This window comes from Stegastes partitus, unplaced genomic scaffold (assembly GCF_000690725.1).
Source record: "Stegastes partitus isolate 25-593 unplaced genomic scaffold, Stegastes_partitus-1.0.2 Scaffold453, whole genome shotgun sequence".
NCBI lineage: Eukaryota > Metazoa > Chordata > Actinopteri > Pomacentridae > Stegastes > Stegastes partitus.
This window is the reverse complement of record NW_007578184.1, coordinates 347,107-367,649: the sequence shown is the minus strand read 5'-3', so window position 1 is coordinate 367,649 and position 20,543 is coordinate 347,107. Positions and strand designations below refer to the sequence as shown.

At 39.7% G+C, this 20,543-nt stretch overlaps 3 protein-coding genes across 3 annotated transcripts in view; 2 read left to right on the top strand and 1 right to left on the bottom strand.

The window, feature by feature from the left end:
- Window positions 1-1,745, bottom strand: part of LOC103360599 (poly [ADP-ribose] polymerase 14-like) — a 15,796-nt gene extending 14,051 nt beyond the window's left edge. The window contains exons 1-3 of the mRNA XM_008286405.1: window positions 1,542-1,745; window positions 1,307-1,440; window positions 6-342 (exon numbers count right to left, since the gene is read on the bottom strand). Coding sequence (XP_008284627.1) covers window positions 6-342; window positions 1,307-1,440; window positions 1,542-1,713 — 643 coding nt within the window. The 5' untranslated portion in view covers window positions 1,714-1,745. The remainder of the gene's footprint in view (window positions 1-5; window positions 343-1,306; window positions 1,441-1,541) is intronic.
- Window positions 1,746-7,988: 6,243 nt separating this feature from the next.
- LOC103360590 (C-X-C motif chemokine 2-like) lies at window positions 7,989-10,059 on the top strand. Its single transcript, XM_008286394.1, has 4 exons — window positions 7,989-8,223; window positions 8,357-8,465; window positions 8,573-8,650; window positions 9,224-10,059. The coding sequence occupies exons 1-4, from the start codon at window positions 8,157-8,159 to the stop codon at window positions 9,399-9,401; spliced, it is 432 nt and encodes a 143-aa protein (XP_008284616.1). The 5' UTR covers window positions 7,989-8,156; the 3' UTR covers window positions 9,402-10,059.
- Window positions 10,060-14,122: 4,063 nt separating this feature from the next.
- On the top strand, window positions 14,123-17,835 carry cxcl19 (chemokine (C-X-C motif) ligand 19). Its single transcript, XM_008286393.1, has 3 exons — window positions 14,123-14,255; window positions 15,390-15,525; window positions 17,219-17,835. Exons 1-3 carry the CDS (start codon window positions 14,204-14,206, stop codon window positions 17,346-17,348), a joined length of 318 nt encoding a protein of 105 aa, XP_008284615.1. The 5' UTR covers window positions 14,123-14,203; the 3' UTR covers window positions 17,349-17,835.
- Window positions 17,836-20,543: the final 2,708 nt, after the last annotated feature.

The following is a 20,543-nucleotide window of genomic DNA, read 5'->3' as shown; positions in this document are numbered from 1 at the left end:
GTCATCATTTGCAAAGGAAGAGTCCTGCAGCAGCATTTTGATTTGTTTTCGATCAAACACATGATGGCAGAGGTAGCTGTCAGTGAGATTGATAAAGACCCGATCAACTTGTAGCTCCCATTTCTCTGCAGCACCACCAGACGCCCCTCCAGGCCCCTTCTCAATATCCCCCCTCACCACTGCCTCCTCTTCATCTATGTTGAACTCCACTGTGCAGCCGATTGAGGAGAGTTGCTTTTTTAATACTTTGGATGCTTTGGGGTTGTCTCTCAGGTAATACAGGAGAAAAATGTCTATCTTGAAAATCTTCTCAAGACCTTTAGTGTTCCCTTTTGCACACGTCTAAAGAGTAAAAACATCAAATAAATGAATGAGTTTGTGCTGCAGTAATTCAACCAGTTGAAGAAAGTTGTTTTTGCAATCGTAGATGCTTTGTTTTGTCTTTTAGGTAATACAGGAGGAAAGTGTTCAAGTGACAACACTTCTTTAAACCTTTTGCTTTTGCTGTCGAAAATTTATGATAGAAAAATAGCAGAACATTTATAGAAGCTTATAGCAATGCAAACTCAATCAGTATGTTCTGTAAGACTTTATATACCTGAGCTAGTTAACGAAACTGTAACCTCGGTGGTAAAACAGTAACACAACATTTCAAAGCTGAAATGTTGACGCTACTTGTGACTTCTGCTGAACTGGTTTTTCTGGTTGGCTCAAGCTTTCTGTGCTGCTGTTATATAAATGCTGGCATCAAATACCACAAGATTCCTAAAGGCCAGAGTCACACTGCTGAGTTCTAACTTATCACATGATTTGAAATTATCAGTTTTATTTTGCTACATTTCTGTGATTGGTTTTGTAAGATTTGAGCTCAGTCTTTTCACACAGCACCACCTCCCGAAATCCCAAAGAAGTGTGTAGACACCAAAGGGATCAATAAAGTTCTATTCTGTTCTATTCTTCTATTCTAGACACACACAGTTGCAGAATTACATGTAATGCTATAAATGGTGCATGCAAAAATTAGACTTCTCTGGGTGCCATAAGTGCACTGGCTACAGGAAGAAAAACATATTTGTAATTTTTATGTTTGCATAACTCATAAAACATATTGATTTTTCATGCTGTATTTGCTTGAAAGTCATTTAAGTCATTTAGTATGTTGCTGCCTTCATCAAATGTTCAAGTGAAGTGATGCCACTTTGATAATTCTGGGTTTTAAAAGAAAAACTAGGTTGATTTTTCAATGAACTCCTTTAAAATATATTTCTGGGTGCATTGTGACAATGAAGACTGAGTATCAACCCACCTGTGAGTGGCTGCTGGATGGCTGATCTGTGTGTCCGGGGCTGTGAGGAGAATCGGTCCGGCTCACAGTCAGGTGGAGCTCTTCCCAAGACAGATCGATGATGTGCACTTTTCTTTCCAAAACTCTTTCCAGGTCTAAAAGCATGTTGATAAAAACTTAATCCAGTAGTAACAGACTCACAGGTAACTAAAGTATAATGAAGTTACAGTGCTTTAGAACTCAATAATATTCTTACCTTTCTTTTCCTTGAAGCAGATTCGGTAGGTTTTATCTCTGACCTTTTCGATAAATCCACAATCACCTCCCCCAGAGTCTCTTCTTTTCTGAAAGTACCTCCTGATCTTCTCCTTCTCATTGCCTCTAAGCTCCTTCGCCTTAAAGAACAACGGGTATTGATATTCATCCATTGTTACTTACAAATCCGTAAATACTCTCTCGCAGCGCAGCAGTGCATCAGTGCATCAACCTGCGTCAAAGTGAAAGGTGGCTCGGACATAGTTTCATTATCAACTATTTCTTTTTCATTCACTTCCCCATATTTACACTGGGCGTCTTCAAAACATTTTAAAAAATGATAGCTATAAATGGAGCATATCATTTGTCAGTTTCATTACACATGTCATTAAACATGATGTAACATACGTGAGATGATTCATATACACATTGTAGTGGTAGCATAAGAATCATTATTCCACCAATACTGGGAGTCACACCAAATGTCTATTTTTTGGGGGGATTTAATGTTTCTTTTTGATAGCAAACAGTAGAAACATCATGAGGGTAGAGACGAATACAGAATTATGACAACAGAGTGACTATGCAGATCATGGTGGCTCCCTAGATTTCCAGGCCACTGAGTGGTGATATTGCACCACACAAAAAAAACTAAAATAAAACTAGATATTACCACACCAAACCATTAGATGTCCTACTCAGACTAAAAGCTCCACTGATGCACTGAAAACAGAAAAGCAGCAGCTTCTACCTGCCAATGCCAAAAACTTTACAAGCTCTTGTTAACAGCTCTGTAAAATTTGTAGTTAACAGCCTCAATTTGGTGATTTGCATGAACCATGATCCCAGGCAATGTGGGATTTTTTCTTTTACACCTCGGAGGAATTTTGGGCAAAATAATGTAGTTAACAGGTATTTAAGTGTTATTTAAGTGTTGTTACATGTTCACGGTTCTGGCCTTCAGGTCATCACTGCCTTTGTTTTTCCTCTTGTAGTCGCCTCCATGCAGATTTCATTCAGAAAGAAAGTGGAAACACAGAAATACTGCTCTGATCTCAGTGGATCTTAGGGGGCACTTGAAGAACACTCTGAGGCATTTGAGTTTACCCAGGGTGCTTGGGGAGTTTTTAGAGGCAAATTTGCATTTGGGGACACCAAAGCCAAGGGGCATTTGGGATGTTCAAAGAGGCCATTGGCCCGGCCACAGTGGGCCTGGGGTCAGTCGGACACCCCAGAAGTGTAGTCGGACCAATCACACTTCAATTCGGGACTCAGCATTAGCAGAGGGACACTCAAAACAAAAGAGGCACTTGGTTTGACCACAAAGACACTTAGGAGCCAAATGGATTGATAAGAGGGGCTCTTGAGGGATACTTCAGCAGAGAGAAATTAAACGGACCAAATACTGATTTAGATGTGTCATGGGTCTACTAGATGGACACTAGGGAACAGTTTTAGGTTAAATGCCCTGTACGAAAAAATAAATAAATCCAAAAACCACATTGTAAAAAAAAGCAAACAAAAAAACCCCAGTAAATGTAGAACACATTTTCTAGCCACAATTTTACATGAGCTCATGTTTTTGTTGGTTTGTCTTGCTTTTTATTTTTTGATGAATAATATATACATGTGTGTAAAATCAATGAAAAAAGTAATGATAATCTGATAAATTCTATACATAATAATAAAAACTGATTGTCAGTGTTTATGCACTAATGAACACACATCCATCCAACATTTTTATTCTTTTTGTGTGAAAACATCTGTAATTATACAAGATGTCTCTCATTTAATACACAAATCTCTAGAAAATGACAAACCTTTTAAATATGTGTCCAATTTTACAAATATATTTACAGTATTAAACTCAAAGCTAACAGAAAAGAAATTATGACACACTTGCAAACTGTATTTTATGTTGCAAAACCCTATTTTACTAAGAGTATAGAAATGCTTAGTCATAGTTATGGGTTGTTATAGGTTTTTTCTTACTAGACGTGTACATTTCTCAGTTGTTGTTGCAATTTTTATGGACTTTTTTGTATATTTCAAAAACAACGCTGGCAAAATCTGTACAATAACAAGAAAACATTCTGCAAACTTTTTCACCACAGAGGTATCACTGGGGGGAACTTTACCACAAGGGTTACTTCGGCGGCTGTCCAAAGGGGCACTTAAGGCACGTGAGGTGTACAACATGTGGCACACTTGGACCTTGGAGTGCTTGGGGTCTTTTTTTAAACGTCTACAGGAGTATTTAGGAAATTCCGTAGCTCCCAGCGAGCACATGCTAGAATCATTTACAATAAGCAGGAAAGGGAGGAAGTTGAGAAACACGATAGTCATGGGATGGCTTGTAATCAAAGGCGCTGAGGATTGTGTACATTTCCCTTTTTTTTTTTCTCTTGCAGCACACGTTCAGCTGAGAGTGTAAGCTGTGTTTAAACAAGAAGAGACTAAAGCATGCTGCAGGTGGTATTTATGAGCATGATGTTCAACAAATGACGATACAAGCTCATACCAAGCTCTGCTAAACGTAAATTTTTTTGATTATCAAGACCCACGTTTTCCTCAGAGTCTAGGACTTAAAAGCAAAACAGTTAACAAATACAATTCTTCCCACTGCCTCTTTTCTCCACATTCCTCCTGTTATCTGTACAAACACTGCAGGGACACGTGGACAAGCTCATTTTTCCAAAGAAACTGACCTAAGTAGGGATTATTTGTTTAGCTGTTTTAAATCGGTTTCACCAGAATCCTGTGTGGCACACTGATGGTAAAAGGAACTAGTCTAACACATTGCCTTTTTGCTCTCCTTTCAGGAAACAGGTGCTTCCTACACTGTTAAACGTTATAAAGGAATTCCATGAAATCATTCTTCTAGTTTACGTTTTGGAAATGTGTGATTAATTGAACCAAAAATGTGACTTTTTTTTTATTTTTTATTGTCACACCATCAAGGACACGAGTTCTTATAGCTTGAGTCATTTTGAGTTAAAATGATGAGTTGACTGAATGAACAAGTGTGAGGCCACCCAGCTCATGACATTTAGTTTATAAAACAAAGCCGGCACATAAGAGGACTTCCCATGATGCATTGTTAGAGCTGAAACTCCTCAGAATCTCTTGTCTTTTGTAGTTTATGAGAAGAGACATTTTGGAATCTTAGTGTGTGTGTGTTAAATTAAGTTATTGTTGGGTCTTTTTTTTTTTTTTTTTTAAATACAAAATCAGAACCATTCCAAATATGGGACAAGTTTGGAATGAATTTAGTCCACCCACAGAGTTTAAATGCATCCCACTGTCACTGAAAGAAAAACGATACAGACTCACAGATCATCTAAAAACTGCTAAAAGTAGCTTTAACATGTGAGGCTGTATGACAAAATTCTTTAAACGTCCATCCATCCATCCATCATCTATACACCACTTAATCCTCACTAGGGTCATGGGGGGGCTGGAGTCTATCCCAGCTGACTCAGGGTGAAGACAGGAGACACCCTGGACAGGTCACCAGTCTATCACAGGGCTACACTTAGAGACAGACAACCAAGCACACTCACATTCACACCTACGGACAATTTAGAATCACCAATTAACCTCAACATGTTTTTGGACTGTGTGGGAGGAAGCCGGAGAACCTGGAGAGAACCCACGCTGCACGGGGAGAACATGGAGACTCCACGCAGAAAGATCCCGGGTGTCCTTCTTGCTGCGAGGCGACGGTTACTAAGCACAGAGCAGCCCTTCTTTAAACTTAGAAAATAAAAAAAGAATGCAAATCTGCCATTGTTTATAAAACTTATTGATCAACTAAATGTATTAAGCAGATTCTGGCTTCTCGTCTCAAAGACAACTTGTACTTGTGCTTTGAAAATTAAGTCACGTTAAGATTAACGGACTTTACTCACCGAGGTCATCCAAAAGACACATATTTATCCACTTTTGGCAATCGGGTGAATAATAAACATGTCCACTAAGATAGATCCTGCATTTCTGGCTAATTATGTGGCCTTATCTTGCAGATTGCAAATTCTGTGAATCTGCCCTTTATGCCAAGTTGTGTTCAATCAAAACGGCCCAACTAAACACGGGTCATTCTAACTACATCCATATCACACAGGGAGTAGTGCCACTCTCCTACGGTTTCCAAGTAAACTTCACTTCAAGCTAAACACAGAAAGCAGCACCCTGAATTAGCTGCAAACACTAACACACAGATTTTTCCCCTCTCTGGTCTGCCAGGACACTTTTGCTGTGTATTGACCACAGTGTTAATCCTTTATTTTCTTGGTATATATTTTTGTCTGGTTTAAAAATTCAAATAATATAATATCAACAGTTCAGCTGTTAGTAGGCAGTATTTGCCTTCATACGGAAAGGTAATTACTGAAGAATCACTTGTCTCCTGGCTGACGTCTCTGCAAACACACCTGTGCATACACTCTCACACTGCTCCACAACAACTCCTCCTTTACTCCCGATGTTATCACTGCACGCTACAGGGGTTATTGGGAAATCTTCTCATGTTGTGAAACGCTGTGACCAGATGCTATCACTCTGTTTGTAACGCTGTGCTTGATGAATGCATGCAGTGAGGGTGAACCAGTAAGTCTTACGTCAGCAGTGCGTAGGTGCTAAAAGAGCCGCACGGTTACAACACAAATTGGGATTGTCAATCTTGAAGGGGCAAGAATTACCAAAATCAATGTCAACACTGATACTTTTGTTAAGAAAAGTCAATGATAAACCAACACATTTTGTTAATATCAGCTCTATTGTACCAGCTAGTTGAGCATTATGTGTTTTAGGTGTGATCTGCCCACTGCCAAAGCACAAAAATCAGGTTTTTAAACTCCTTCCTGGTGCTCTCTGTCAGAAGTTTGAATCCTTTCATGGTTTTTTTATTTGAAAAAAGCTGCTATTTAGACAAACTTGATTGAAATTTGACTAGAATGTTGACTTGAGCGGGCTGCAGGGTGGTGCAGTTGGTAGCACTGTTGCCTCGCAGCAAGAAGGTTGCCGGTTCGCGTCCCGGTGGGGGCACCGGAATCTTTCTGCGTGGAGTTTGCATGTTCTCCCCGTGCAGCGTGGGTTCTCTCTGGGTTCTCCGGCTTCCTCAACAAGGTCCAAAAACATGTTGAGGTTAATTGGTGATTCTAAATTGTCCGTGTGTGTGAATGTGAGTGTGCTTGGTTGTCTGTCTCTAAGTGTAGCCCTGTGATAGACTGGTGACCTGTCCAGGGTGTCCCCTGCCTTCGCCCTAAGTCGGCTGGGATAGGCTCCAGCCCCCCCGCGACCCTAATGAGGATTAAGCGGTGTATAGATAATGGATGGATGGATGTTGACTTGAATGGAAGTCTTAGAAATAAATAGACCAGAAGGAACTAAATAAATTTCTTTTCTAAAAATACCCATTGAGCAAAGGTCATTTCAACTTAAGTTCTGACTAATATTAAAAAGGAATGACAAAAAAAAATGGACTAAAAGAAGGTTTTTTCTTAGCATCAGGTATTACTGAGTACTATCTGCCCTTTTATTTTTAAACTATGACGTTAACAGTGTTGCAACTTTCTCACTCATAGTGCGAACATAACCTGGAGGTGTTTCCCACACACATTGTCAAGTCCAGACCTGTGCCCTGAGATGATTCTTGCTCTGACACTGGCGCTGCATATATTACATTTAATATGATTTAACCGAATTAAAAGAGAGCCTTAGCTTCATTCTTAGGTCTTGTGATGACAGCTGAGGCAACAGACAACAGAGCAAAGTTCATCAGCTAATTAAGCTAATTAAGATCATGAAATGTGGTTGGAGCAAGAAGGTTAAGTACAGATGTGCAAAAGTAGAGTAGATTTATTCCACATTAAGGCTTCAGCCTGTTCTAAGATGGACTTTTGAATGAATGAAGGGTCACAGTGCAATAAAATAAGCAGCTCTATAACCAGTAAATAGAAAGTGGCATTAAAAGTACCCCAGGAAAATATCTGATCACTCTTAAGAAGGTGATGTAGCTTCAAAATGGCAATGTCCCAGGTATGATCATTTTAAGTTCTGCAGAGGACACGTCATGTCTTTTCAAGCTTCTGTCCACTGTTTACTGTCCAATAGAAGCAAAAATGCCAAAAAAGGAATCTTAAAGAAAAGCCTTCCTGTATTTCAAATCACCACAGATGCAGTCAGTGCGCTCGGAACCCAATTCCAGTAACAATGCTTCAGTTTGTAGGAGTTAATGTTTGCACCAGATAAGAAATCTGACTCATCTGACTGGAGCATCAGCTAATGTCTCTGAGAGCAGATGTGTCCCAACATGACAGGCAGCACCACGCATGTTCAAACGGAAGTGAAACTTGAGTAAAGTGGATTCTGAGGAAAAATGGATAGATTACAAAGCTGGCTTGAAAAAAAATATTTCTTTCAGCCACTTCTTAGGAAGTCACTCCTAGCCAGTTTCCACCCAACGAGACTGTATAAAAATGAGGAGCAGAAACGTTGTGCTCACAGTCTGGCACGCTGAGGAGATCCGAGGAGTGAAGCAAACACACAGCAGAGAGAGAGTCAGGATTCAGTAGATACTTTTCGAGCTTCACTCGTTCATTACCGACCACTGAAGATGATGGGGACTGCGACAATCCAGTGCATTATTCTCTTGGCCTGCATAGCGATTTGCTCTTCAGTTCGTAAGTGTGCACAGTTATTGTATTATGCAAAGCTCTTGTGCATTTATGCAGCTTGATTGCATGTCTGAGAAACATGAAAGATGAGACTGTATATACTGCAGAGCAGACTATTTATATTGTCTCCTTCTTCCAGCTGTGACGCGATGCCTGTGCAATAAACCAATCCAAGCTGTGAACTCTTCCCTCATCGCTCAAGTCACTCCATATGAGCCTCGTGCTTACTGCAACAAGCAAGAAGTCATGTGAGTACCTACAGTGACATGAGCAAAAAAAACAACAATTACTATTATCATAATTAGGCGTTGATTAGACAACTGTCTAAGGCTAAAGTTTTCTGTTTCTCCTACAGAGTCACACTGAAAAATGGCACTACCAAGTGTCTTGACCCTGGCTCAGCATTCACCAAAAAACTCCTGCAAGTAAGACAGTAAGTAAAGTTAAAAGAAGTGTTTTCTTTCACTTTTGTTTAACATGTCCCCATGACCTAATTTAGAAGAAGAAAAAAAAGGTCATGGGAAGGTCAACGGTCACGCTGGGGCGTAGGTGCAACACTCTGCACACGAGGCTTTTATCAGTGAGAGTGCATAGAAAAAAAGAGCAAAGACAGCAACATGTCATTGCGTAGTTCTCTGATAGGTTTCTAATGCGCAGTTACACAGACATTGAATCTCTCTTTGCTACTACACTTTTTCTTGCAAAAACCTGTTTGTTAGAGGTTTCCAGCTGACTGGTGGTAAGAAGACGAAAAGCAATTTAAAGAAGACGTATTTCTGCTGCATCAAATATTTACTGTCTTTCTGGTGACTTGCAAGAGAATTTTACGTATTTTGCTCTAAAAGTAAAGTAAAGCAAAGTGACCAAGCGTCCAGAAGGTTTGGGAATAACTGCTGTATGTTTTGAAAGTATTGCAAATGTTTGTTTGTTTTTTTCCATCTCAGGCATTTTGATGTCACATAGCAGAGGTTTAAAAATGGCTGACCATCATGTGTTTGCTTCACAGGCAGAATATGGCACGTGCTAATAAGGTGAACGTCATCAGCCCAGCAGCAAAAAAGACAACCCCAGCATCAGCCACAGTGTCAGGCACAGAATCAGCCACGGAGCTCATGGAATCAGCCACAGCATCACTCACAGAATCAGCCACAGAATCAGCCACAGCGCTGCCGACGTCATCGTAATGCACATCGCCTGTGTGTTTAACTGGTGTAATAGAGGTGGGATGTCAGTTGGAAGCACAGCTTTGCAGCCTGGCAGTACGGTTGATGTAGTTTGTGTCAATATACTATCGCACTGGTGGCACAACACTAAAAATATATGAAACTATCAGTAACTACTTTGGAAACTGGCAGCTTGAACTGACAGCGAGATGTGAAAGTGTAAAATATGGAATTCTTTGTCAGCCAGAAGGGAGCTTCTGAGGATTTAGGAGACATATGGTGAAGAGTGTTTATCCAGGGACACTGGTTAACCCCTGGTTAAAAAGGACAGTTTGTTTGTTTTCCCAAACTGCACACATAGCATATTAATAATAATATATAGGCATTGATTGTGATTTAGATAAAGCTGACATGACGTGAAGATCAGTAATATCTATTGCAATAAATTACTGTGAATATGAGCAGTGTTAATAGGTTTGTGCACAATTTATTTAAGTAGTTTGAAGATTTTTTTTAAAAATATTGTTTTAAATACATGTGAATGCATGTGTACATTCTGTATATCTGTGTGTGTTTGTGACAAGTTTGCTTTTATAAGGTTGAACGCATAATGTACACAACTGACACATTATGCTTCAGGGACACAGAACTACAATAAAACTGGGACTTGTTAAATGATTGAATTCTTTGTCATTTATTAGAAAGAATAGTTATTTTTCAGTTCAAAACAGCCAGTGAAACGGCAAATTCATCCTTTAGGTAGCTGTATTGTTGTAAGTATTTTCTATTTTCAAGACTGTTCTATTCTCAAAACGTGACTTTTTGGATCAACACAATTCTATACACAGTCATGGTTAAAGCAAACAGACAGAAGCAGTTGTTAAAAACATTCACATGTCAGCAGGATTGTTTGACTTTTACCTGCAGGGATTTTAAGTTAATCTATCCAGTGGCTGTTGAGCTATTTCAGCCAAGGCTGAAGTGATGGTTGGGCTGAGAGGCTGACTGTGAATGCAAGATGTTTTATTTCTTCCTGTTTTCTTGGCCCCTTTCTATCCTCAGAGCAGTCATTTTCAGTCAGCATGCAGACGGAGCAGCACTACGAATGGAAACTCCACATTCAAACTGTATTCTGAACTACGCAATTCGAAGGGCCTATTCCCACCACCTAATTAAATGCCTGCTTGCAGGACGAAAGAAAATCAAATTTACTGATTTTGATAAGCCTTTTAAGCTGCAGACATTGTTTTTGATTTGTCATAATAATGCTGATAATTGTATGAGCTTAATATTGTGTCAGGATCCTTGTTTCGGCCCCTGCCTGGTCCCTCTCTTCCTCTGTGCATCTCAGCACCCAGTCAAGGACAATCACCCACAGCTGCAACTCCGGACTCACCTGCCCACAATCACCACAGCTCCCATAAAGACTCTGTTCATTCACCACACCCTGCCAGTCCATAGACATTCCTCTCCCGCATGTTTGTGCCAGTCCCCGCTCTGTCTCCAGCCTACATTGTCCCAGCCAGCTTTCTCCTGCCACCAGTTCCAGCCTGGATTCCCCGAGCCTGTCTGGACCCTCTGTTTCGTCCCCTTTCTGTGCGTATCCCCGCTTGTTTGAGTAGCTTTGTTTTTTTTTTTTATCTTAGAATTCATTAGGTTTATTCCCCCTCTGTTCTTTGATCAGAGTTTTCTAGGTTTTGGGTAGTTTTGCCCCCTTGGAAATTTGTTCTGGTTTTCCCCCCTCTATGTTTAGTTACCTCCCTCTGTATTGGTTTCTGTTTATCTATCTTTTCATCAATCCCTTTGTTATATTCACCTGTCTGTCTGCCTGTACCTGTGTCTGCGTCCTGGGTTCCCAGATCCCCCCACATGACATATTGTGTGCAACTTAAATTCAAATATCTATATGAGTTGATTTAAAACTAAATTCCAATTGAGGTAGCTTAATGAAATTGACCTGATAACTTAATGTTTCTTCACCTTGAGTTCAAGATTTTAAGTCCCAATTTGAACCTACCAAGACAATTTCACTAATAGAGACTCGTAATAAGAAAAAAAAGGCTTTGGCTGTAGAGGAAAAGCTAATTCCCCTGACTCAGTGTGGTTTCCTAGTGGAACATAACTTCATGAGAAGTTGTCAGAGCTCCAAATAATTGATGGAAACAGTATTTTTGCAGCGTGTGAGGTTTCAAATTTGATTCATTTTCTATGGATAATGGTAAAAAACATGAATCCTGAACCATGGAAACTGTCAGCATCTCTGCTTTACAGGACACTAGATGGAAAACACGGTCAACTCCTGGGAGTTATTTTTGCGCCTGTATTGTGCAATCAAACAGGTTTGCGGTCCAAAAATAAATACGAGGGCAGTAGCTTGTAATCAAAACGTGAATCCAAAAGTTCTGTTTGCGAAAGCTTGGAGTGGATTCTGGCCAGAGCGTAGGCCATGCTGCACGTGGCTGATAAGTAAATACAACACAACAGCTAAACACAGCGGCCCTCAAACAGGTCAACAGGATTCTCACTCTTTTCTGCTTACTGCCTCGTCACTCTTTCTTGAGCTTAAAAGAAGAAGTAGAATGACAACACTATAATCTCTGATGTCCTCTTTTTCAAATTATTGCACTAACACTGTTAAAACTTCTCCAGCTGGTTTCCATACAAACCTCACGTCTCTCCTCTACTGTGCTTTACTGTGGCCTGTATGTCGCATTTTAACAACACCAGCATATTAGAAGAGCACTACCAGAACTATCTGAGTACTGATTTTATATTTCTTTAATTTGGGATTTTTGTATCGTCCAAACAAACTGGAGAAATACTTTTTTACGTCACTTTCATTTGCGAGTTAATTTAGTGTCTTCATTATGTGAAGTCCCCTCAAGCTTGTTTTCAGCAGATGACAGTTTTGCCAAGTCATCTTGAAACGCATCATTTCATTTCTTACAGTCATGTGGCCTCAAGGCTCTGCATTATGACCCACTTCTGCCCCACATTTCTGTCCCCACTGTCTATAAAGACATGTGCCTTTAATCATAAGAGAGTAATATTTCTTAAGTCAAATCAGACAGATGATGTCAGTTTTTGCCACTGCTGCGGTGATTGTGGTTTCTATCTGTCTGATTATCTATCATCATGCCTTCTATCTCAAAATCTTCAACAGGTTATGATAGTTCAGGCTTTTACAGATTTAAGTAGATCTTTAGTTGAATGAATATTAACTGTGTGGAATTTGTACAAAAGTGTTTTAACTAAACTCGTATGACTTGAAATCTAAGTGAAAGTTAAATCAAAATATATATCAAACACCACTTCATTCACCAAACTACCAATAATTTGAATCAGTCTTTTAGTTTCGCCACAAAACGTCACAACTCTACAACAAACTAAGCTTCATCCACAGATTACACATGTTATGGCATCATGAAGCTGGCCTGTAAACACTTCTGGCCTGACAAATACCAATAAATCAATATTTTGTTCCCTAATTTATGATAGCATAAGGTCTTAGCTACATTATTACATTAATTAGGTTATTCTCCATAATTAGTACGGTGGGGTTTCAGGCTTATTTTGTATTACTGTCAGGAAAAGTAGTATTTTATATCATTTTTGATGAGTTTTATTCCCTAACATGTAATGTGCTTAGATAAACCCACACCATAAATTACAATATAGAGTCTTAATACCAATGTCTGAACTTGTTAGGTTAATTCATAATCCTAATCTTTATGTTTCTTTTCTTTTCTTTTTTTTTTACGGGAAAGCACTTTGTCATAACACCTGTTTTGTTTTTTTGTTTGTTTGTTTTTAATGTGCTATATGAAGACTTTTTTTTGCTCTGTTTTTGGTCTCCACCAGCCCCACTGAGAAATACCAGCTGCTTTTTAGCTACCAAATGCTCCACTTGGACCACAAGCTATTTACTAACTGTGTCAGTCTGCCATTTGGTGCTGGGAAGGAATTGTGTAAATGTGTAGTTGAGAGTGAACAACTCTGGTAGAGTCGCGGGCCTACATACCGATACGATGAGCTAAAAGATGCTACAACTTTCCAGAAAGGTCATGAAACTGCAAAGTTTGGTCATAACTCTCTGTCAGTTTTCCACGACCACGCGTCTGAGTCAGTGCTTAAAATATTGATTCATTCTGTTTGAATGACCTCAGATAAATAAAAATTTGCACAAAATAACAGCCGAGCATACTAGCGCCAAGTGAGCTGAGAAACAAACACTATGTGGCCTATTTCGCTGTATTATACAGTATGTGCAGGGTCAAAACAAGCCTCCAGCAAAAAAAAGACTACTGACATCAACAACAGCTCTATCTACAGTGTATGTTATGCCCGGTAGTCACAAGCATAACTGTTTACAGAGCAGTATCTGATGATCATTTTATCATTTTCCTTTCCCAGAATCAGAAGGGGAAAAACAGCAGAATGATTGTATGACAATATTTCTCTGTGATAAGTAGAAGAGAAATGAAGCTACCAACCAGACAGACCCTCATCTTCTGACTCATTTCTGTGGTCGCCGACCACAGCGACACCGTCTAGACCTCAACGCGGCCTCTGGTCGGTCCCTGAACCTACCGTCCCATGACTGCCTTCTGCTGCACATGTGAATGTGGCAAAGTGAAACCAAACATGCAGATTACACATACACAGTGACTGGCCTGGGTAATTTTAAAAAAATATTCCCACAGCTGAGAAGCACATGACAGCTATACGTATAAATACAGGAGCAGAGATGTATGTGAGCAGTCACAACAGCTTTATGCTTCTCATCTGCGCTCAAGAGCTCAACGAACAGCAGCCTAAACAAGATGAAACTCTGCATCCTGGTCGTGCTCGGGGCCCTGCTGGTCATCATTAATGGTAAGAACTGTTCCCGGAAACGGTGTGTGAGTAAATATTTCTGAATCTCTAAGTGCAGCTCATCAGGTTAGATGAACAGTTTAAAGTCACTGGTAGATGTGACTGTGTTCAGAGATGCACTCATTTATCTTTAAACAACATTTACATTGAAATGGAGAATCAAGACAGGCTGTTAAGCCGTCAAATTGTTGGGGTGAAAAAATAATATTTACTTTGCAGCTGTAGAGGAATTTTGAAGCAGGAATTGACGCATTACATTTTATGACTGGCTGTCTCCTTTGTGAGAATCGGTTAGAAGAAATATTCTCACACATTTCAGGGAGTTTCTAATTATTTCACGACAAAATGTTTGTGCTGCATTGCTACTTGTCAATAACAATAAGAAAAAAAATGAAGTGCATAAGTTGGAATCCGCAGATGTGATCCTTCCACTTTGTATTTAAGTGGTGTGTCTGAGTCACATTCCAACAGATTGGTGAATGTTTCATCATCATGCAGCTAACTTTTCAGTTATTAGCAAGAGGAGAAATCCACTTTGTTCGACAGTGACTGTCAGTACTTAAGTTGGAAGGAACAGGAAGTTGACCGGAAGAGACAAAAGAGGAATGTTACAATACTGAGGCTGGTAGTTGTGACGACATGTTAGAAAGTGGGTCTGTCAGCACTTGATTGAAGCCTCTGGGTGTAGTGTGGCAGTGTTTAGTCATCAGCATGATAAGGCAATGCCAGGTTCCTCGTAAGTCATCCAAAAAACAAGCAGCGGAAATATGTGGAGGAGGATGGCCTCGGGCAACAACCGTAAACCAAAACCAAAACCAACTTCAAAACCACTTCACGCTCAGACACTATCGATGTTTGTGATTCCACTAGAGAGTATCTGTTGAGCTGATAATGTCAAAAAAAGAGACGTGACTAGATTTCTTTTGTTAAACATTTCGCAACACTAAACTGAAAACATCAGCTTGTTCTGACCCTTTGGATGAACAGCAACCAAAGCAATGTGTTTGAGTTATTGTTCACAAGGGATTTACAAAAACTTTGCTCATTTAAACAAAAAACAAAAAACAAGTTTTCATTTATTTTTATTTTTTTTGCTTAAACTCTGTATTCTGACTGACTGTGTGTTGATGACAGGTATGCCGCCAATCAGCAGGGACTACAACACGCACTGTCGCTGCCTGCAGGTGGAGTCGAGGATCATCCCACCCGACAGCCTGAAGAGCATCAAGCTCGTCCCTGAAGGGCCCCACTGCCCCGAAACAGAAGTTATGTAAGTGAACTCATCACCCAAGTCATCCTGCTGACTGAGACACTTCTGCATTCTAAGAAAGGTTGCAACAAGCAATCGACTGTCACTATAAGCTACTCAGCAAGTTGCTTTCTTGTTTACTAGATGAATCATCACTTTAAAAAGTTGTTTTAGGGATTTTTACTTTTGTTCGGTGCTCATACTTATTGAAAAAAAAAAAGATAAAAATTAAGATCTATTGCCTCAAAGGGGTAACTTTTCAGAAAACTGCTCAGCACATAGAAAGATGAGATCATTTTATAAACACAAAACAAACTTTTATTGGCATCTTTATAGGCCACTTGGACTTTAATATTTTGAAACAATCGTCAGCATGATCCATAAATCATTTAGAAACACTTGTATAAGCAGAAAGTCCTCACATTTGAGAAGCAGGAACTGGCCAATGCTTGACCTGAAAGTGAACTGACAGTTTTTGCGCTGATTGCAAGTCATTTTTTTTCTTTTTTCTTTTCTTTCTTTACTTTCTGTCACATTGCTTTCCATGATTAAATGTTTTTAGAGTAGTATGTTTAACCCAATAAGGATCTTGCGGCCAAACGTGGCACAAGTGTCCATCCCAAAATGGCAACATCAGAAAAAAAGGAGGAAAAGAACTAAATGGAATGCAAGAATATTAACATCTGCAGGGGAAAACAATGAGGGAATCTTCACTTGTCAAAGCAGACGGTGGTGCTGGTTTCACAGGGTTTTTGCAACGGTGGCAGTAAAAATACGCCTGTCAGAAAAGCAGAATACTTGTACATGTACTTTTAAACATGGGGTGCATGTATTTGGACTCAGTGAATAACATGATGTGTAACAAGGATTGCAAATACAGACATAGCTGAACAGATCTGGGATACAGATGTGCTTATAAGCTGCTGAACTCTGGTCCGGTGGCAAACTTCCATTGGTCACTTGTTTTTTCTTTTATCATCAAATGCTTTAAACTCTTCCTTCTGCTCACGTGTAACATTTTTGAGGACCGAAAACATCACAACCCTTCGTAGGAAAATTGAGGTTTTTGCAAGTATCTGTCAGCATCAAATTGGATGCAGATGTTTCATTTCTATTCATGAATTCTCTCCAATGTTGCCACAGATGTATCTGATCAGCAGTGAGTTCTTGGGAGTATCAAAGCACTCAATAGCAATACATCTAGATATTTATGGGCGTAAGGACATAATCCATGCTCCTTAAAAATCTAATTGCTATTGTACGTAGCTGTGTTCTCTGGAAGTCCCAAATGCAGGGCTGGATAACAACTAATTATCTTAACTGAAACGCCCAAATCTGCCACTTTTTGAGCATTTTGCAGCACGTTATAGCAAATTTCCTCTCTTGGTATTAATGTATCTTAGTGCTAATTTTTATCTTTAGCAGACTTGACCGTTGTTATAGTGTTAGAGCTTTTCTGTTTGTCTGTATATTACTTTTATTTCTCATCTTAATGCTTTTCATTGTCTTTTCAATAAAAACAAAACTGCTACGCAAATTACACGACCTCGGAAACAATAGTTTGACCTTTTTTGTCATTATAATGCTAGTAAAGCGTGACTGAGATTTCATTTCTGGTCAAAAATATCACGAGGGAATGGGGGCTGCTGTTGACCTCCTGACCTTGGAGCCTCTGAAATCCGCGACTCTAATTGTGGGAAATCTTTTTGAGCAGTGCTGGCCTGGCGAACGGAGAGAAGGTGTGCCTGAATCCTCGGTCCTCCTGGGTGAAGAAACTGGTCCAGTTCGTTCTGGAGAAACAGCTACATCAGCAGAGAGGTGCGAGTTCCAAGAATAAGGCCTGAAGATGATGTTTCACATGAAAACCGTGCTGCAGTAAAAGCCTGCAACAATGAGCCACATCCTGTGATACGTAACAGATGATAGAAAATATTTCATCCATTTTGCTGTGTAACTTAAGGACCTACTTGTTTTTTTGTCTTTTTCCAGTTTGTGATTGTGCTATTTCAGCTTCTGTTTGGGTTTATTTCTGCCTACTGTTTCCTACCAAATATGCTTGAAAAAAAACATTAAAGTGTTCCATAGAGATAAAGGGTTTGGATAGTAGGAAGTGAGTGGACAATCGGCTGTAATAGAAAAGCTTTAAAAGACTGTGTATTTAACATTGCCTGTACAAAGCGTGACTGTAAAGAAAGATTGACTTTGAAAGCAGATTCTGTATATAGCAGAGTATTGGAATATGTAATGTGTATATAGTCATTTTTGTGTAATTTTCCTTTTATTGAAGCTACTTCAGCAGCAGCAAAACAGTGAACACGAATAAAATCAAATAAATGCATGTTTGAAAAGTAGAATTTGTCACTTCTTGCACACATTCATGGGTCTGCTGTTGCCCTGTTTGGTCACAGTGTTGAACAGAGAGCTCCATTGTGGGATTCATACATCATAAAACATGCTTAAATTTATTATTTTTAACCACGTTCACCATCAAGTTTATTAGGCAGCCATGTGAACATTTCAACCAGTCACTTTATTTTCACTGGACTTGTAATACAATTAGAATGCAGCACAATGGATGATAATAAATGATTATGTTAGAAGTGTATTGTTATAAAAAATGCAATGCAGACACACCTGACAAGATGAATCAATACATCATCCATTCATCATCTATACACCGCTTAATCCGCACTAGGGGGGCGGACCCAGCTGACTCAGGGTGAAGGCAGGTTCACCTGGACAGGTCACCAGTCTATCACAGGGCTACACTTAGAGACAGACAACCAAGCACACTCACATTCACACCTACAGACAATTTAGAATCACCAATTAACCTCAACATGTTTTTGGACTGTGTGGGAGGAAGCCGGAGAACCTGGAGAGAACCCACACTGCACGGGGAGATCATGCAAACTCGGGGTCCCAAGTGTCCTCACCAGGACGTGAACCAGCGATCTTCTTGCTGCGAGGCAGCTAACCACCGAGCCACCTTACAGCTCCATCAATAAATTAGAATAGCAAAATAAGACAACAATAGACAATTGAAGTTACATCTCCTGTTTGATTTTTAAACTATCACCATTTTCTGCTGCGCTGAAGCAGGCAATCAGTTGTTTATTTCTGTACACACACACAAAGTACAGCTGAGAATAAATACAATCCGTTTTGCTGGATGAGAAGTAGCTGCATGGTGGGAAATTTTAAATACCCTTATTCCCAAGAATCAAATAAGCCAAACAGAACATTTGAGCCAGAGAAGGCAGGGTCTCTGAAATTTGGCAAGGCATAAAATCCTCCTTGTTCAGAGAGTTCAACTTTAACATTAAACTGTCTAAATGAAAGGGAACAGAACCTCAGTCTTAAACTGAAGACAGCATATATGTCTTGTCTCATTCTAAATTAATCTGTATCGGTGTATTTATACACTGATAAAAATGCATATATTCAATATATTTGAGAAAACTTTTCTAATTATACAAACTCTCTCTCAGATGAATCTATGTCAATTCAAAAATAATATTTTTCTGTTACTTGTAACTAATTGTATCCAATTTTAGAAGTTTATTTACATTATTAAACTAGAATTTAACGGGTTCATCCATTAAATAACAAAGAAATATTTGTGAAATTACAATGAATTTAAGTTGTATGTAAGTGTCATAAAGATTACATTTTTTGTTTTTCGGTTAAACCCATGGACGGTATTGTGTCTCAGGGCTCTTTGGATCACTGACGTCAATTTCAGACTCCTGTGATAATTAGTTTGCCAGGTGAGCCCAATTAAAGGAAAAACTAAAGAAGGACGTTCCACATTATTAAGCAGACCACCATTTTCAAGCAATATGGGAAAGAAAAAGGACCTCTCTGCTGCCGAAAAGCGTGAAACAGTTGAATCCCTTGGACAAGGTAGGAAAACCTCAGATATTTCACGAAAACTTAAGTGTGATCATTGTGCTGTTAAGAGATTGGTGGCTGATTCAGAGCACACACGGGTTCGTGCAGATAAACGTACAATGAGGAAGGTTTCTGCCAGACAAATATATCGGATTAAGAGAGCAGCTGTTAAAATGTCATTAGAAAACAGCAAACAGGTATTTGAAGCTGCTGCTGCCTCTGGAGTCCCACGAACATCAAGGTGTAGGATCCTCCAGAGGCATGCAGTGATGCATAAACCTTCTACTGGGCCACCCCTAACCAATGCTCACAAGCAGAAACGGCTGCAATGGGCCCAGAAATACATTTTCAAACAGTCTTGTTTACTGATGAGTGCCGTGCAACCCTGGATGGTCCAGATGGATGGAGTAGTGGATGATTAGTGGATGGCCACCATGTCCCAACAAGGCTGCAACATCAGCAAGGAGGTGGCGGAGTCCTGTTTAGGCCTGAATCATGGGGAGAGAGCTGGTCGACCCCTCTAGGGTCCCTGAAGGTGTGAAAATGATCTCTGGAAAGTATGTGGAGTTTCTGACTGTCCACTTCCTTCCATGGTACAAAAAGAAGAACCGTGCATTTTGTTACAAAATCATCTTCGTGCATGACAATGCACCATCTCATGCTGCAGGGATGCCTCTGCATCATTGGCTGCTATGGGAATAAAAGGAGATGAACGCATGGTGTGGCCCCCACCCTCCCCTGACCTCAACCCTACTGAGACGCTTTGGAGCATCCTCAAGAAAAAGATCTATGAGGGTGGGAGGCTGTTTACATCCAAACAGCAGCTCTGGGAGGCTCCTCTGACATCCTGCCAAGAAATTCAAGCAGAGACTCTCCAAAAATTCACAAGTTCAATGGATGTAAGAATTGTGAAGCTGCTATCAAATAAGGGGTTCTATGTTAAAATGTAACTTGACCTGTTGAGATGTTTTTGACAGACACAGCTTTTGATTTCAGTAAATATGACCTCCTACTGCTGCAAATTCAACAACTGACCATTTTCAGTTCTTTACAACCTATAAAATGTTTTGGAACTCTGTTGAGCGTAATAATTTGAAACAGTTCATTTTAATTTTTTTATTTTTGAAATAACTTCTGCTGTCATC

Coding starts and splice junctions, on each gene's coding strand:
- LOC103360590 (XM_008286394.1), top strand. CDS start 8,157: ATGATGGGGACTGCGACAATCCAGTGCATTATTCTCTTGGCCTGCATA. Junction 8,466..8,572: donor TGCAACAAGCAAGAAGTCAT/GTGAGTACCTAC, acceptor TTTCTCCTACAG/AGTCACACTGAAAAATGGCA. Junction 8,651..9,223: donor AAACTCCTGCAAGTAAGACA/GTAAGTAAAGTT, acceptor TTTGCTTCACAG/GCAGAATATGGCACGTGCTA.
- cxcl19 (XM_008286393.1), top strand. CDS start 14,204: ATGAAACTCTGCATCCTGGTCGTGCTCGGGGCCCTGCTGGTCATCATT. Junction 14,256..15,389: donor CCTGCTGGTCATCATTAATG/GTAAGAACTGTT, acceptor TGTTGATGACAG/GTATGCCGCCAATCAGCAGG. Junction 15,526..17,218: donor TGCCCCGAAACAGAAGTTAT/GTAAGTGAACTC, acceptor CTTTTTGAGCAG/TGCTGGCCTGGCGAACGGAG.